The 17347-nt window shown below is 42.5% G+C and overlaps 1 protein-coding gene across 1 annotated transcript in view; it reads right to left on the reverse strand.

The window, feature by feature from the left end:
* antxr1a (ANTXR cell adhesion molecule 1a) overlaps window positions 1-17347 on the reverse strand; it is a 37641-nt gene that overhangs the window by 10149 nt on the left and 10145 nt on the right. Inside the window, exons 6-13 of the mRNA XM_028578431.1 lie at window positions 17002-17081; window positions 14759-14827; window positions 13940-14020; window positions 11555-11615; window positions 9880-9978; window positions 4013-4082; window positions 3818-3896; window positions 2444-2539 (exon numbers count right to left, since the gene is read on the reverse strand). Coding sequence (XP_028434232.1) covers window positions 2444-2539; window positions 3818-3896; window positions 4013-4082; window positions 9880-9978; window positions 11555-11615; window positions 13940-14020; window positions 14759-14827; window positions 17002-17081 — 635 coding nt within the window. The remainder of the gene's footprint in view (window positions 1-2443; window positions 2540-3817; window positions 3897-4012; window positions 4083-9879; window positions 9979-11554; window positions 11616-13939; window positions 14021-14758; window positions 14828-17001; window positions 17082-17347) is intronic.

The following is a 17347-nucleotide window of genomic DNA, read 5'->3' on the forward strand; positions in this document are numbered from 1 at the left end:
ACACTTTGTTTCTTTTTCTTTCCCCGTCACCACATGAGCTGTCAGTGTATTTCTATTCTAGTTTAATATAGGCAGTTCCTTCTACATTAAATGCACTTGGCAAATTAAGGGATTCTGATTCCTATTTGTGATTTTTCCTCCATGCTTTTCCAAAGCCTGGAACACGAAACGGTTCCTCATGGTAACCTCGCATCGCTTTTTCCTAAACACACTTGCTGCACAGACTTGAATTTGCAACTTAATGGACAAGAACAGAAAGAGAAGGGGAAAGAAAAAAAAAAGTACATGGAGGGACAGCCATGTTGTAAAAGCTGACATCTCTCTCTGGCAGCTCTCAACTCTCCTGTTTCCAGCGCTGGAAACATTGGATGCCATTCTGAAAGAGAGACACTGCGCTCTTCATTTGAAAGGAGAAATACACATTTTGACAGCGAGCGGCTGTTCATAAGAGTTTGCTGAAATAGTGTCATGCTGGCAGGTGGACCACTGTCACAAGCATGTTTGTTTTTTTTCCTGGCCCATTTCCTCTTTTTTACTGGATCCAGAGAAGATAAAGGTCATAACATTTTGTGTGATGTATGTATTTGTGAATGTATTTTATGTTTTGTATTTACTGTTTAATTGTTTTAAGGACCCCCTTGAAAATGAGATGATTCATCTCAAGGGGTTATCCTACTAATAAATACATCTGAAAAATACTTTGGTAACACTTTACTTGAAGGTATCATGTCACTCTTATGTAGATACTTTCAAATAAAGTCTAAACAATTAAATACTTTTTTATTCATGGCGAGCTATCTTGCTTCAAAAAAATCTCATAACAAAGATATCAACCCAAAACAGCCTATTTGAATGTTGTTAACCCACACAGCTGGGAATTCAAATTAGTCCCCTCCCCCCCATTATTGAGAGGTGAGACACGGAGGTTACCTGCCGTGACCTCTGGAAACACTAATTTTTTCAACAGCAGCATAATTACTTAAACACGCGTTCCCCTGTGGCCTTGACCTCTTCTGGCAGCCGCCTAAATTCAGCTCCAGAGATCCTAAAGGGCCACACGCCCTTATTGACTCATAGACAGGGGCGGAGCGGGGTGGGGGGGGTGGTTAGGGTTAGGGGAGTTTGTGTGTTTGTTGCGTCCTGGACGCTGCGTCCCTACTTTCAACCAGGAAAAGCCTGTTAAGAGCTGAAGATCTTGGTTCCGTCGTGTTCGGTCTTCATTTTATCATTTTACACAGGCTCCGGCCGGGCTCGGGCCGGGCTTGGGCCGGGCTCGGGCTTGCGCTCGGTCCGGCTCGGGCTTGCGCTCCAGGTTGCGCGGTGAATAAGCAGTCAGGTGATGCGTTTTCGATTATAAGTCTGAGGTGTGGAAAAATGTTGACCATGTGCATAATGAGAATAATGAGCCATTAGGTTATGTGAAATGCAAAAAGAGACATTCTGTTAAAGTACGTAGTAAGTAAAATGTATAATTGACTCATTCTTGACAAAAGGCAAAAACATTTGAATAATGTCAGGCTGTAAACAGGTTTGCGCTTTTAAAAAGCTGTCAATCAAAATGTACTTGTCGGGTTCGGGCCGAATTCTGTCAGGCTCGGGCCTTGTTGTGTCCCCGGAGTTCTACTAAAGGGGGCCGGTGTTTCCACACCAAACCACGATCTTTGAAGGGGTGCTGTCAGTCTAGATGGCTGGCACAGAAAAAAAAAAAAAAAACGTCATAGAAACAGTTTGCCAGATTGGATATCTATATTAGAAAATGGGGAATGTACCTGAACTTTATGGTGTTGTCATTTATACATAATTATTTTGATTTGGTTTATGGTTAATTATCTATTTTGTTACTATTTTGTTGAATGGTCTGGAATATTGTAGTTATTGTCGTCTTTTCTTGATTTATACTAATCTTAACTAGTCCTTTTGGCGCTTAAACTTAACTGTCATCACCACATGCCGACCACCTTTTCTCGGCTAAATTGAAGGCCGCTAAACTTATCCGACATGTGACCGGTCGTCACGTGACCAGCTGTATCCTATATTTTCATGTCATGTTTTTCCCAAATGATGTACACAATTGTAGGCATTCTTTTATCTCTTCTTTCCATCTCCTTGAAAAATAATGTATATACTTGCTGTAAATGGGAAATGTCCCCCAGGCCCCCTTAGGTTTGGGCTGGGCCCTGAATGTTTACGTCTGGCTCCGCCCCTGCTCATAGACCCTAATCTTCTCACCATAGGAAGGCTGTTAAGGTTAATGAGATGCCTTAGTGGGGCGTTAGCCGGACAAAACAGACCTGGAAAAGACATTTCTTTCCGTCTGCCAGCAATATCACTGCATTCCAAAAGTGTTTGAAGCCATCTAAAATGTAAGAAGAGCAGACCAGAAGCTATCTGTAAAGCGGCATGGGTGCATGTTATTATTGCCCTAGTGTTTAAGAGATCTCACCACAGTGCAGCAGAGAGGCCAGAACCACCAGAGGAGAGCCAAGACCAGCAGCAGCATCAGGATGAGCAGCGCTACGGCCAGGATGGTCCCATCAGACTGTGACAGAGACAGACACGTCGACACACACTCTCTGAACATGTAGAGCACTGAAAAGACCTAAACCATTTCTCTAGGCTTAAAGGGTAACTTTGTATTTTTTTTTTTTCTTATTCAACCTGGATGCTATTTTCCAATGTTTTTGTGTCTAAGTGACTGATGAGAACAACAATCTTTGAAATTGGTCCAGTTTTTAGCAATACCAGTCAGCAGCAGCGAAACAAGCTACAATGCAACGTTCTACCGTGCAATTGCGGTCCTTGAATTTCATGCCACTAAAAGTGCTGTTTTTGCCACTGACTGACTCTGATTATTATTCTAAGTTACATTATGGAAAGGATCCCTACAAAGATAGATATTTTTGTTAAAGAGTAAGATCCTTTTTGTTTAACATGAAACAGCCCCAAAATATCTAACCCCAAAACCACCACCAGATAAACAGTGATTATATCATCGTAAAACACACTTCATTCAAAGTCGACAGAAACAAAATAAAATTATAAAAAGCCTTTCCTTTCCTGTTCCAACAATCACCACTCTGGTTTGGATGAAATAAACCCTTAATTCACCCATTTACATGTGGAGATATGCTGGCTCTATACACGCTAAAAGTCCTGACATGGAGTCTGGTGTAGTTTGGTGATGTAGTTTGGTGATGGTGATTTCGGGGCTGTTTCATGTTAAACAAAAAGGATCTTACTCTTTAACAAAAAGGTCTATCTCTCTGTGGCCAGGTTAGCTCATTTGGTAGAGCATTTGCACATGTGTAGAGGTTAATTCCTCGACGCAGAAGGTCCAGGTTTGAGTCTGACCTGTGATAATTTACTGCATTTTTTCCCTTTTCATAGCTAGCTGTCCTATCAATTAAAGGTGGAAATGTCCAGAAAATAATCTTTAAAAAAAGTCTGTCTCTGTAGGGATCCTTTCCATAATATTGTCAGACACTTAATAATAATCTGAGCCTGTCGGTGGCAAAAACTGAACTTTTATGAACATTTGCCCTATGGTTACATCACAGCCCTGTTTCACAGCTGCTAGTTACAGCGTTCTCACTCAATACTGGACCAACTTCAAAGCTTTTTGTAGTCACTAAGACACCAATGCATGGGAAAGAGGCTCTTTTGGTTTGGAATCAGTAGGCTACTTATATACTGTGATTCAGAGGTCGGTGAAAAACTGAATTCATCAGTTAGACATTATTAAATTACATTTGGAATGCACCGTTACCCAAAAGTAATTAGTTTCTAAGCTATTGCTAGTACATTAAATTGTACTCACACAGCCCACAGTGGTAATGGTGACCGAACTGGAGATGAAACTGAGACCTTCGTTCATACTGACATAAAGGTTCGCTGCCCTGGAAAAGGAAAAAGAAAAAATGTCTCGGCTGTGTGCGGTGCCTTGGAAAAACAAGAGTGCACGTCGTCATATGAAACCTCACATTTGTGTTAATATATTTCAACTTCAACTTACATCCCCTCATCTTGGAGAACTGGTGCAGGGCAGAGGAGATAGGTATCTTCCACAATCAAAGGCTTCACCACTAGAGACAGAGAGGGAAAGGGGTCATGAAGAAAAGAAACCAAACATTTCAGTCTTGTAACAGTCAGCACTATTCACTGACATATAAAGCTCTCAAACCAGATTTACCCACATCATGACGGGTTACAGTACTAGTTTAATGAATGAATAATGCCACATTGCTTCATTGTAATTGAATAAGTATGTTGACCGAAGTTAAATGATGTCACATCTTTCACTTTAACTCAAATAAACTGTCTGAGAGGAGTATTTCTTCAAGACAAGAAGACAGCTGAAGACATCTGTATGACACTGAGGAACACCAACATCAACACCGCTTTTTTTTGTTTTTCAGGCAAATCTGCTGTCGCTCCTCGCCTCGTCCAGCTGGCTTTTAGGAAAGCGACTCCAACAAGCATCGTCGCCCAATCCTGTGTGTTTATCCTGGCAGGAGGAGAGCATACCCCAGAACTGAGGAAATCAACACAAGCAGCCGCATGGGAGTCGCGACCGCTCTTCTCCAGCAACACCACGCAGGTTGGACGGGGGGGGGGGGATCAACGCTGCCAAAAACAGCTCAAACTGGGCCAGATATGATCTCGCTCAGAGTTCATCTCTGCACCCACCTCTGCACCAAGTGTTGTCTTTTCCTGGTTTTAAAGGCAGCATCACAGTAGAGTGATGTCAGACTTACTAGCTGTTCTATTATTTGCCTTACCCACTTAATCATTGTATCCACATTATTGGTGATTATTTATGAAACTTCTCATTGGGTTAACCCTTGTGTTGTCCTCTGGTCAAATTTGACCCATTTTCATAGTTTTTTTATATCAGAAATATGGGTTTCTTTGAACCAAAATGCCCAAATATAACATGGATGCATGGATGTGCAGGTACAATTAATGATTACATTCATTGAATTTTGGGTGTTTTATTAAATTTTTATAACATTCTGTGTCTGTGATCCACTCAACATCCTTTGATCTTAACTATTAGTCAAAATAATTAATAATTTCTGCATTTTTAACTCAAAATTAGGTATAATGTGATATAGGTTTATTGACCATGAATTTAAAACAAAACGTTGAAAAACGTTTTTTAAAAGTGTCAAAAGCATAAAAAAAAGAGCCAAAAATGCTGAAAACCAAAAATTCACTTTTGACCTGGATGGACAACAAGTTCATGGTCAAAGGGAAGACAACACAAGGGTTAATATGTTGTGAAAGCACCAATAGTCAATCCTACAATATCGCCACAATATTGACATTGACATATTTGGTCAAAAATATTGTGATATTTGATTTTTTTTTTTTTCTTCACATCGCCTTCTTAACTACAAACTACAGTAAAGTCCCATAAAGAGCTGATTCTGCACACTTCCACTGTTTAAATCCCTTGAGGATAAAATGCTGGCAAACATCATGTTTTATTGGACTGTTTACTCCCCGAGCCCCCACCTCACACCCAGGGCAACTCCGGAGAAGAAGAGAGTCCAACCCCTATCCAGGAGTACGGTTCCAGAACCGAGACTGTGCGTAGAGGTAAGCCCCACCAGATCTAACCGGTAGCGCTCCACCTCCCGCACAAGTTCCGGCTCCTTCCCCCACAGAGCCAGCGTCTGCTGCCCGGGTCTAGGCCGTCGAGGCCCCTGACCTTCACTGCCACCCATTTGGCAGCGCACCCGACCCCAGCGGTTCCTCCCACAGGTGGTGGGCCCATGGGCTGGAGAGATGGGAGCCACGTAGCTTGTTCGGGCTGTGCCCAGCCGGGCTCCCTGGCAAACCCGGCGCTCGCCGACGAGCCCGCCGTCTGGGCCTGGCTCCAGACGGGGGCCCCGGGCTTCCTCCGGGCAGGGTCACTCCATCTCTACCTTGTTTTTCCATAGGGTTTTTGAACCATTCTTTGTCTGGCCCCTCACCTGAGACCACTTTGCCTTGGGAGACCCTACCACGAGCACAAAGCTCCAGACAACACAGCCCTCAGGTTCACAGAGAACCACAAACCTGTCCACCACGATAAGGTGATGGTTCACGGAGAATATAAATCGTAACATTATAATGCGTTCCATTTACCTCTGAACTCTGAGCTGGGAACATCACACCGTTGAATGCGCTCCATTTACGAGTCTGATTTTTCAAAGTGGGGTTCAGCTCTAGCCAGGTTAGCCATTGTTAGCAATACCGGTTGATAACAACGCATTACGCTGTTTTTTTGTGCAGACAAACACTATAGCAACATGTCCACAGATAGAATGTTGGATTCTGAGCTCAGGGTACTGCGAGGTTGAGTTTCGAGCTTGGAACTCTGAGGTCAGGGGGCGGGTTTCCAACTTTGACCTCGGAAAATCCGACATCCGAGTACAAATGGAACGCACTATTAATTGCTTCTTGAACAAACGACTTACACCACTGCACCCAAGGATATACATATGCTCCAGCAATCGCTTCATTCATTTAGATGAGGTGTAGTAAGATAAGAGACTCAGGATAGGAGGCAGGATTGTCTATAGGTCTCTTCACACAGATAGGAAAACAGCGTTGCACTCTAGGATACAAATAAAATGGGTGAGAACGACTTTCTTCAAACTTCTCACAGAATGGAATGTAAGATTATTCCCAACAGTTGCCTTTGGGCAAAACAGAGCCAGCTGTTTCAGCCTGTTTCCAGTCTTTCTGCTTAGCTATAGCTAACCAGCTGCTCGCTGTAGATTCATATTTAGCTTACAGACATGAGAGTGGTATCAATCTTCCCATCTTACACTCGGCATTGAAGCAAATATATATGTTAACCAAACCATTACCCAACTATTTATTCAAAGTCCCATCTCCCATTATCCACACTGTTGAATCTAGTCCATGGCAACATCTGTCACCCAAAAAATTAGACAGCTCAGGAGCGGGCCTGCCAAATCCCAGCCCGCCCGACTGTATTTGCTGCTACTTTTTCCTGGAGACACAAACTCAAACGTCGATTTATCTGCTCAACACATGCAGTTACATATTGCTGCTTACCTTTTTTGTACCGTTTCAACATATTTGCGAAGTATGCAGAGGACTGGAGTGGGGGGGTCAGGGAGGGCACAAAGATGTATTATGAAAGAGAAGAAAAATGCGAGCTGACCTAATTATTTTTCATTTGAAGTTTTACCCTTGACGTGAAGTAAACGAGTTCCAGAGGATTGTTGTGTGTAAACAATCTGGAAGTGAACAAATGAAGAAGAGTATACAATTATAATGGGATTGACATGAGGAGATAATTCTGCTCAAATTGTTTCCATGTCCGCTGTTTGTCTGCAGGAAGTTGGTTCTGAGGAATTGTTATTGTTTCATTAAAGGAGAATTCCGGTTGATTTCAACTCGTAGCTTTGTTGTTTGTATATTTGGAGCGCTGTCAGTAGCGAGAAAAACGACAAAACAATCGGTGCTGCCTATGCCGTGTTATCCTCCTGCTAGCGTTAGCACCCAGGAGGCTGAAACAGGGCAAGTTTTAAACGTGCTGTTAGCCTCTTAACATGTTCGAGATGTCATTAGAAGTGCCTACCCATATGGAGGGATTCCTTCCGAGTGAACACAGTGAATCTGACTGCATTAGATGTGAAAGAAATCCATGAAAGTTGTGCTAATTCAGCTCTGTTTAGTTCCGGTGTTGAGACGGCAGTAAGACGAGTGCTTCGGGACCGTCTACAAACTACAAGACCGAAAACAGATACAAAAATATTTTCAAAAATAGGCATATGCTTATTTTTTTTTTAAGTAAGTGCTGTAGTACAACTAGCAGGAGACAATTTATAATTGAGGTAAGTTTGGAGACACTACCTTATTTAATCATTAAATTAATAAATATTTTTGTTGTATCTCTTTTTGGTGTTGTAGTTTGTAGACGGTCCCTAAGTCTTGCCGTCTCAACACTGGAACTAAACAGAGCTGAATTAGCAAAACATTTATGCATTTCTTTCACATCTACTGCAGTCAGATTCACTGTGTTCACTCGGAAGGAATCCCTCCACATGGGTAGGCACTTGTAATGACATCTCGGAAAGGTCAGGGGGTGCTCAGCCCAAATCTAAGGGCAGGTCCGCGGGCATGCTCCATTTACAGCAGCAATATGCACTATTTTTCATACCATTTAATAAAAGAATGCCTGAAAACTCTGTACATCATTTGGTAAAAGCATGATAGTTGCCAAGGAAAAGAATCATCCTGTAGATCTGACATCCTATTTGGTAGGCTATCTAATTGTTCATCATCTGTCTTTATCATTCAGATAACAGAACGCAACAAATGTTAAGAGTAACTAATTTTCACTCCTGCCGCCTAAAGAGAGGCAAAAATTTATGTAACTATAAAATAAGGTACATAGGGTAGGAATTTGGCGTAAACAGCATCAGGGAGACTGTGGGGATATAACACAAAGTTGGAAGTTATTTTTAAAAATATTCGGGGCTGGATCCCCAGAAGCCCCCCCCCCCTGCTCCACTGCTGATTTAAAGTGTGAGATTCCTGGGCAACCGCCATTTAAAGAGACTAAAAGAGTCCCTCTGGATAGCTAATAGAAAAGTACTGCTCGAGTGCTATGCCGCATACAAAATACAGTATTAACACGAGAGAGCAGAAAAGATGGTAAACCATCCTGCCAAATGGTTCTAAACTCCAAAACAGACCACTTGGATGGAAGCAAAAAACAAATCTGACAGCAGAAATTTTCCAGATAAAAAAAAAAATTCACATTCCTCTGTGAAGAGTATGGGAGACTGTGAACTCCAGTTGACTGATAACGACACGGAGGAGCACCGACAGATTAAAAAAGAAACCTGTCTGTTTGCCACAGGAGTAGACATTTGGTTTGTAATTAGACCAGCGTCTCCTGCAGCTGCTGAGGCATGCCTGTTAGGAAGTGGTTTTAACAACTATTACAGAAAGACACCATTAAAAGACTTTGGGGGACTGGTTGTATCCATCTCTGCAGAACGAATGCAGAACGTCTGCGGACCGGCTCCGCTGCGTGTCGGCGCCATGCTCTGCCGTCCGTCAATACCCACCACGTCCGGATTTGTTAAATTAATTAACCGGATGTTTTATTTTGTCTCTGTGCTCGACTTCCTGTCCCGCGCTATCTGCCGTGTGCTGAATTGCCGCGGAGCTCTCCGGCGCCCGGCAAAAATAGAAGCTCTGCCTATCTGCTGCGGACCACCGGAGCTGGGATGCAGTCGGAAAGTCAGTGGAAATACGCACGCTGACTTTAATGGAAACCTAATGACTCCGCCGCCATTCCGCAACCGGTGGAAATTGGGGGGTAACATAGCTCAAGCTAGGCGTTCGGCGTTCGACTGATCGGGACCGTTTTTTTTTTTTTTTTTTTTTCTGTATCGCCTTCTTAACGACAAACTACAGTGACGTCCAATAAAGAGCTGATTCTGCACACTTCCACTGTTTAAATCCCTTGAGGATAATAAAATGCTGGCAAACATCCATGTCATGATGTTTTATTGGACTGTTTACTATTACAGTAAGCCACCAATAAAAGACAGGGGGTGAGTCCGTTACACCAGCACGGCTGTTTGTTTAATCACAGAGGACTCCCGCGGTGCGGCTGACTTTGTGTTTGTGACTTTGTTTTTGGGAAGTCATTAAGTAATTGAGACCCAGCTGCCTGCAAGAATGTGTTTATTCCAGCTGTTTTTATTGTAAATAAAAAAAAAAAAAAAAGAGCGATCGGCTCTGAGTCGGTGTGTACTCAAAACCCTCCTGCGTGATGATGAAAACAGTGAATCCAGAGTGTTGTTCCAACACTTGGGAGATGTTCGGCGATGTTGCACTCACTCTTAGTGACGGTGTCGTTGATGCGGAAGCTGCACAGAACCTTTTCGACGTTGCGGGCGTGGAGAAACCCGTTGCCTCTCACCACCACTTGGAAGGACTCTGAGCGAGGCGAGGAGAAACGCAAACGTCAAGCAGAAGAATGCAACACTAACGCTAAAAAGGGTCTTTCGCAATTTCTGTTACTGGAGTTGAGACATGCGACAGGAAGTTTGGTTTACATAGGTAACATCACCATTTTTTTTTTTTTAGGATAACATTTCTTTGTCTGTATGGCTTTTAGGTAAATGTTTGTTCATGTACACTACCGGTCAAAAGTTTGGAGTCACTTCGAAATTTCCTTTCCGCTCCATTATAGACAGAATGCCAGCTGATCTGAGTGGGTGGCTGATCTTTAATGCAATCTCTACATCGCCCATTATCAGCAACCATTCATCCAATGTCCCAAAGGCACATTCTGTTTACTAATCTGATCTCATTTTAAAAAAACTAACTGAACACCCCCCCATGAAACGGAGCTGACACTTTGCTGCAACACAAACAAATATATTTATTCACCTCTATTCACACACACAGTGAGAATTTTTTGTATTGTTGTCTGTATTTTTTGAGTTACTATATAGGCCAACTTTGATCTTGACATACAGGCTAAGCATTCGGTAGCAAATAACAATAAACCCACTATTAATTACATTATCCTAATTACTATCTAAAATACAAACGTTCTTCGACATTTAACTTTGCTGTCATGATTGTGGGTTCTGTTATGTTCGGTTTCCTGTTTTATTTTGAAGTCTGTCTTGTCTCCCTTGTCTTGTCTAGTTTACTTCCTGTCCTTGGTTTTCCCTCCCTTGTGATTGTCTGATTTTTTTCACCTGTTGTGCCTCCTGTTCCTTGTTAGTCCTCGTTACCCTGTGTATTTAGTCTCTCTGTTTCCTTTTGTCTCTTGTTGGTTCATCTTTCCCTGTCAGTCCTGTGTAAGTCCTGGTCATTTGTAGTTTTGAGTTTGTTAGTTGTGTGAGTTAAAATAAAGAGTTTGTTCTGCACATTTGCTGGTAGAGTCTTGCATTTGGGTCCACCTGCTACAACCCTGACATTTGCAGCCCTATTTCTGATACCATGGTGGGCAGAAATGTTGCCATTGGGGGGCCGCCACGGTCAAATCAACATAGAGGAAACACTGGGAGAACTCTTTTGCAATTATTTAAGCACATAATGTAATCTGAAAACTGCTGCCCTGGTTAAAAAAACGCAATTGATCTCAGCTGGTATTCTGTCTATAATGGAGTGGAATGGACATTTCTTAGTGACCCCAAACTTTTGACCGGTAGTGTATAGCCTATGTAACATATAAACGAAATATTTCCTTATTTGGTGTAATAATAATGTTTTTTTCTGTTAGTTTTTTTTTACCTTTAGCAAATATGCAAGCCCAATATGTGGTAAAGGGAAGAGTTGACACGCCAATACCTTTCTACATATTGGGTTTTAATGAAGTCAGAAAAAAAGAAGAGGGAAAAAAAGTTGATTTTGCAATTATTAGTTTTACACATACAATGGGAAGCCAGTTTAAACCCGGGTTAAATCGTGTAGGGCCGACTAAGGTGTGCTACTGTCGGATTTCATGCATTCAGTGGCCTGGTGTAGATGAACAGGAGCTAAATCTAATTTGTCTTACCTCCTGCACAGATACTAGAAGGCTCTGCTGCCAGGATCTCGATACAGGATTTCTTCAGGATCTGAGGAGATAACAGGAAACACAAAAGGTGACCATCATGCAGTGACAGCACTTAAGTTTAGGCACCAAAGCAACTAGTTAAGATTAGAAAAAAACATTGTTCACATAAACATTTCCTTCCGGGACCTGACCTCCACTCCCTGGCTTGAAAGCCCCGTGTTTGATGACCCATCCAGTCTGACGACATCCCTCTCTCACACAGCAACAGTCACTGTGGTGCTGACAGTAGTCTCGCTTTGCCAGACCTTCCTCCACAGCGCTGCGGAAGAGGAGGAGGGTCTGGCTAGTCCACACAGGATTCTAGGATGGGTGAAGAACGTGCTGTGGTTTATTGGCATTTCTTTAAACCAATCACAATCGTTACAGGGGCCGTTAAGCGCCGGACGGAGCTACAGCGCCTCTGCAAAATAGCCTCTGGAAGGACACAAAGGAAGACCAAGGCAACGGATATCCGGCCTAAATGATTGAAATCCGGCGGAATTTCCGTCTGCAACGGAGCAATCCCAGAAGTGGAACATCGAGGATATAGACTATGCTCACAGTAACAAAAACATGGAATACATTCTATGAATTACGATGCATTACTTTTCGTAGCTGTATGTACGAACGATTCATGAAAACCAGCCTGAACAAGGAGACCTAAAAACAGTCTCAGCTTACTGCTTCTTTACCATACTCTTCTACTCTTTTACATAAGCTGAATGACAGCCATGATTTTTATTTGCCTATTAATTAACCTTTTGCCACCGGGGCCTCTGGACTGTAAGTTTCCATCTATTTTCATTTGTGTTGTGCAGATGTTCGTGAACGTTCTGCTCTCCAGGACATACCAACTGTAACCCTGAAGACGAAGAAGACTGAGTCGTGACCCACTGAGTCGTGACCCACTGCCCCGCTCACGTCAATGAGAAGCGACAGCTTTCAGTTTTCTGTTAATCTGCTCCAGATGCCTGACCTTTTAACAAACCTCGTATCCCAGTGACAACAGCCCACGGCGAACTGGTTCTCTTTTCTCCAGCTAGCAAATACAAAGAAATTGAAGTCAACACCACTGAGGTGGGTCTTAAGAGATACAGCACACGCTTTGATCGTGTTTGGCCAGACATCAGCTGTGATGATCAAAAGCAGGAAAGTCACAGCAGGTTTTTCGTTGAAGTCTGTCCCTGGCCGGGCTTCATGGATGGAATAACTTATCGTGCTTTAAACTTGTTTTGCCTTGTTTCCTGTTTGCTATTTGAGCAGCATGTTGACGGATTACAACTGAAGTGATGGCAGAGATTAGATGCAGTACATTAAAGCAAGAGGATTTTCTCTGGAGCTCTAAGACACGTTAAGCCTACATTCTCAATGGTACTTTTGGCGATCAGTGTTGGGCAAGTTACTCAGGAAGTGTTACTTAGTATCAACAGTAATTAGTTACGTTACTCATTATATTACTATATTACTTTCAATAATTAACCTTGCAGGAGGAGTCAACCACAGCCAAACTGCAGAACTGCAAACATTCTGCATTTAATCAGAATGCAGCATTGAAATTCTGCTTAGAAATATTTACACATTTTCTTTAGGCTCAGTCTGCCACTTTCAAATTTTGGATAGTTGTCATGGAAACATTAAAGGACTATTCCAGCACAAAATGAACCTAGGGGGTTTATAACAGATCTGTACCCATTCGATCGTTCTCTGGGACATGTTTTCAAGCTAATCAAATGTGTTTGTATCTTGAAACAAACTATCTCGGACCGCTGATTAGCTTACAACGCTAGTATTATAGTATTATATCACTAAAAAGGCTCAAAATATCACCACACTTCAACAGTAGCATAATGAGGGTCCTTAAATGTTAACCGTAGCATTGAGAACATTGTAAGTGTACAGACAGTTTATTTAAAAGACAGTTTAGAAAGACAGTATTCCCCCAGATGGCGGCCGCCTGTATACAAGAACGACTGTCCGGATTCCACCTGATGTCCTTCTTTTCAGCCGGTTGTCCAGACAGCTAGCTAGACTATCTGTCCAATCTGATCTTTCTGTTGAACGACTAAAACAACGTACACGTTCCACCAAAACAAGTTCCTTCCCGAGGCTATTTTGCAGTGGCACCGTGGCTCCGTCCGGCGCTTAGCACCACCCAAGACGTTTGTGATTGGCTTAAAGAAAGGCCAATGAACCAGAGCACGTTTTTCTCCCATCACGGAATGCTGTGTGAACTAGCCAGACCCTTCTCTGCAGCGCTGTGGAGGAAGGTCTGGCAAAGCGAGGTTGGTGATATATTCAACGCAAGTGCTGTTTGAAAATATTTGTGGCCGGATTTGAAATGCTCACCGAGTCGATGACTCCCTGCAAGGCCTCAAATCCATCGTTCACAGGGAAGACATGGTCCTTACTATCAGCAATCTTCGCCAGCTGGAGAGGAAACACGTTATTACAACTGCACGCCGATTCATCCGAGACACAGAATTAGTTAAGGTGACAGCATGACTGATTACAGCGGTGACTCATATGAACACAATCAACAATATTACCTCATTTCATGTTTTTAGGAGACAAACCAAAGTATTTTCACGCCACATAATGAAGAGAAAAAGTCTCCTTTACTCACACTGTAATCACTCGCCTGCCAAATACGTGGATAATGCTGTTTAAATTGTTTTGAGACGTTTGATGTACATCTAATGTCATTGTTTAATCTCTTAAACTCTTAAACATTTACTTCAGTTCACTGGGAAGAGAGTTGGCAGCCCAGGGCCTCATTAGCTCTGTTTGATGGATGTATAAATAGTTTAGACTGATATAAGTGGATTGTTTTTAAATTGGGGCGAACTGTGCCTTTATGGAAAGCCCTTTGTTGGGTCTGCGTAAATTAGAGAGTGTGGTCTAGATCTGTAAAGTGTCCTGAGATAACGTCTTGTTATGATTTGACACTATAAATAAAATTGAATTCAATTCAATGTTTTTAAAATTAGAGTTTTATTTAAAAGCTTAAAGGTCCCATGGCATGAAAAGGTCACTTTATGAGGTTTTTTAACATTATTATGAGTTCCCCCAGCAAAGAGCACCATGTCATGGGACCTTTAAAATTCACTCTTTGACTCCCTGAAGCTTAGACGTCATGAGACATTAAGACACTGACTAAAAACATACCTGCGTCTCGTTGAAGTCCTTCACGCCCACGCAGTAAACCGAGGCACCCAGGCTTCGGGAACGGTTGGCCTGTCAAATATACACAGATTTACAGCTAAAAAGGGAAGAAGCTCAGCACCTGGGATCAATTAGACCTCTGCATTGCATAACATCATCCAAAACATCTTAAAAAAAACTTGTGGACTCGTGTTTGTCGAGATTTCACAAGAAGTTGAGCAACACCGTGTTCCTGGTGAATAATATTATTCAGACTTCATGATAATAGAAATGTCACACAGATGCCTGAATGCAAAACAGATTACACAGGCCACATACTTTAGTTACAAGTTATAAATGATAGTTTACAAGTAGTGATGCATGTGGCTTTTAGGGCTGACACTGAATGGCAACCTAAGACCTCCTATTGCCGTCAACTAAACATTCGGGGCACAGCCCAAACCTGGGGGGGGTCCAGGTCCGGGTCATGCTCTATTTACAGCAGCTATATACACTATTTTTCAAGCCATTTGATAATAGAATGAAAATCTGTACGTCATTTGGGAAAAACCTGACAGTTGCAGAGGAAATGATTGTTTGTTTTGTATCCAACTGTCCAAATGTTGAGGATGACTCATTTTCAAAACTGTCTGATGTTTCTATTTTTGAAGTTACATATCCTAGGTAGGGTAGGAATTTGGCGTAAAACAGTGTTACTAAGCTTGAATCTTGAAACCAAATTTTTCAGTAGAGATCTGATTGCGTACACAATTTGATTTCCTGCCTTGAGGATAACGTGTAATCATGTTTTCTATCTGGATGTCAGAATGTGAAAGGTGTGAGAAGAGAGCACAGACTGCAGTATGGAGACCAGCGGCGGAGCCACGTATGGTAAACTTTCAGAGCTCAGCCCAAACCTAGGCGGGATCTGGGGGGCGTGCTCAATTTACGGCAGCTACGTGCACTATTTTTTAATAGAATGCCTACAAATCTGGACGTCATTTGGTTAAACTATGATAGTTGCCGAGGAAAAGCATCATCCTGTAGAGCCGATATCCTGTTTTGTATGTAAAGCCCAGTTCAGACCAAAGATTCGCGACGAGACGAGTTGAAACCTGCAACTTCTTGCAAGGCGTCGGTCTGCAGCGTTCTGAAACCTGCCAGTTCACACCAATGAGATGAGACGAGACGGTGTAACATCTCCATAGCAACCACTCTTTTCACTTCCGTCCTAACATCCGAATTTTAGGCTTTTTTTGTTGCTGGATACATCATTTGTTTCATGTAAATGTGAACGTGGATAACGTTAGTGATACTGAGATGCTTGCTACAGTTGCATTTCCAGCGATGAATCGGTTACCGTTAACGTTACCGTGCTATCAGGCGGTCGTTGAGGCTCCGTCTAAAACTCTGCCGTATCTACCAGCTGTTTGTAAAATAAAATGGATTATAGCTCATTTTATTTCTATAGTTTATCGCTGACTTTACCAGCTGACTTCCCTATTGGCTGTTGAAACAGGTGACGTCTCTTACGTTGTAAAACCAGCCTGTGCGACTTGAACAGGTGAGTGGCAGCGACACCATCAGCTAGTTTGAGACGGGCCGGTTCTAACCGCTGCAACTTTTCCCCGCGACATTCTAAAACGTCTAAAAAAATCCTTTGGTCTGAACTGGGCTTTGCTGTTCTCCAACTGTCTTCATCATTCTGAAACCAGAACGCAACAAATGTTGAGGGTGAATAATTTTAACTCCTGCCACCTAAAAAGAGGCAAATTGTCTGATGTTTCTATTTTTAAGTTTTATAATGTAGGTAGGGTAGGAATTTGGCAGCATTACTAATCTTGAAACCTAATTTCTCAGTAGAGTTCACAGAATGAATGGCAATATTACCCCAGTAATAGAACTTTTGTTCTAGCTGTAAAACTAGACAGCTCTGCCCCTGGCTACTGGAAACGTCAGCCCCACTTTGTCCCTGCTGTCAACATGTCAGAGGACACTCAAAGCTGATTAACGCCTCAGACGTTCACACACCTTCTACCCAAATGGTCTGAAGAACAAATAAATCACTGGATCCCAGTGCAGATGTGAAGAGAACGACTGGACTTGGATGTGTAAGTCTGCCAGATGCTCTGACCCCATTTTTTCCAGACTAAAGTAAGAGGATCAAAAGGGTGATGTATAGGGTGTCCGTGTTTGATCTGGCCCTCCACACGCTCCGTGACATCTTTCACCTGGTTATGATTTGTGTGACCCATTTTATCGTTCACCTCCCGCTCAGCGTAGTAGAAAAGATCCTCGTGCAGCTCTCCGTCTGTCAGAGCGATGATAACACTGGCGGTGCGATAACCTGCAGGCAGAAAGGATTCAGTCACACCCCCCCTGCTTGCAATTACACACTCTTATCTTATCTTATCCTCCATTGCAAATAACCATGCAGCAATGTTGAGATAACTGCCATTTTGTAGCTTTTCCGATAGCATCTAAATCGTACAATTACGAGTTACATCCCTGAAGGTGTGAACACAATGAACTCATTCACAAAGTAAATTCCAAGTCAAGGAGCTAATCCACACTGTCACTTAAACTCAGTGGATCCCACCTGTTTTGGCTTGG

The sequence above is a fragment of the Perca flavescens genome, chromosome 5, assembly GCF_004354835.1.
Source record: "Perca flavescens isolate YP-PL-M2 chromosome 5, PFLA_1.0, whole genome shotgun sequence".
Classification (NCBI taxonomy): Eukaryota; Metazoa; Chordata; class Actinopteri; order Perciformes; family Percidae; genus Perca; species Perca flavescens.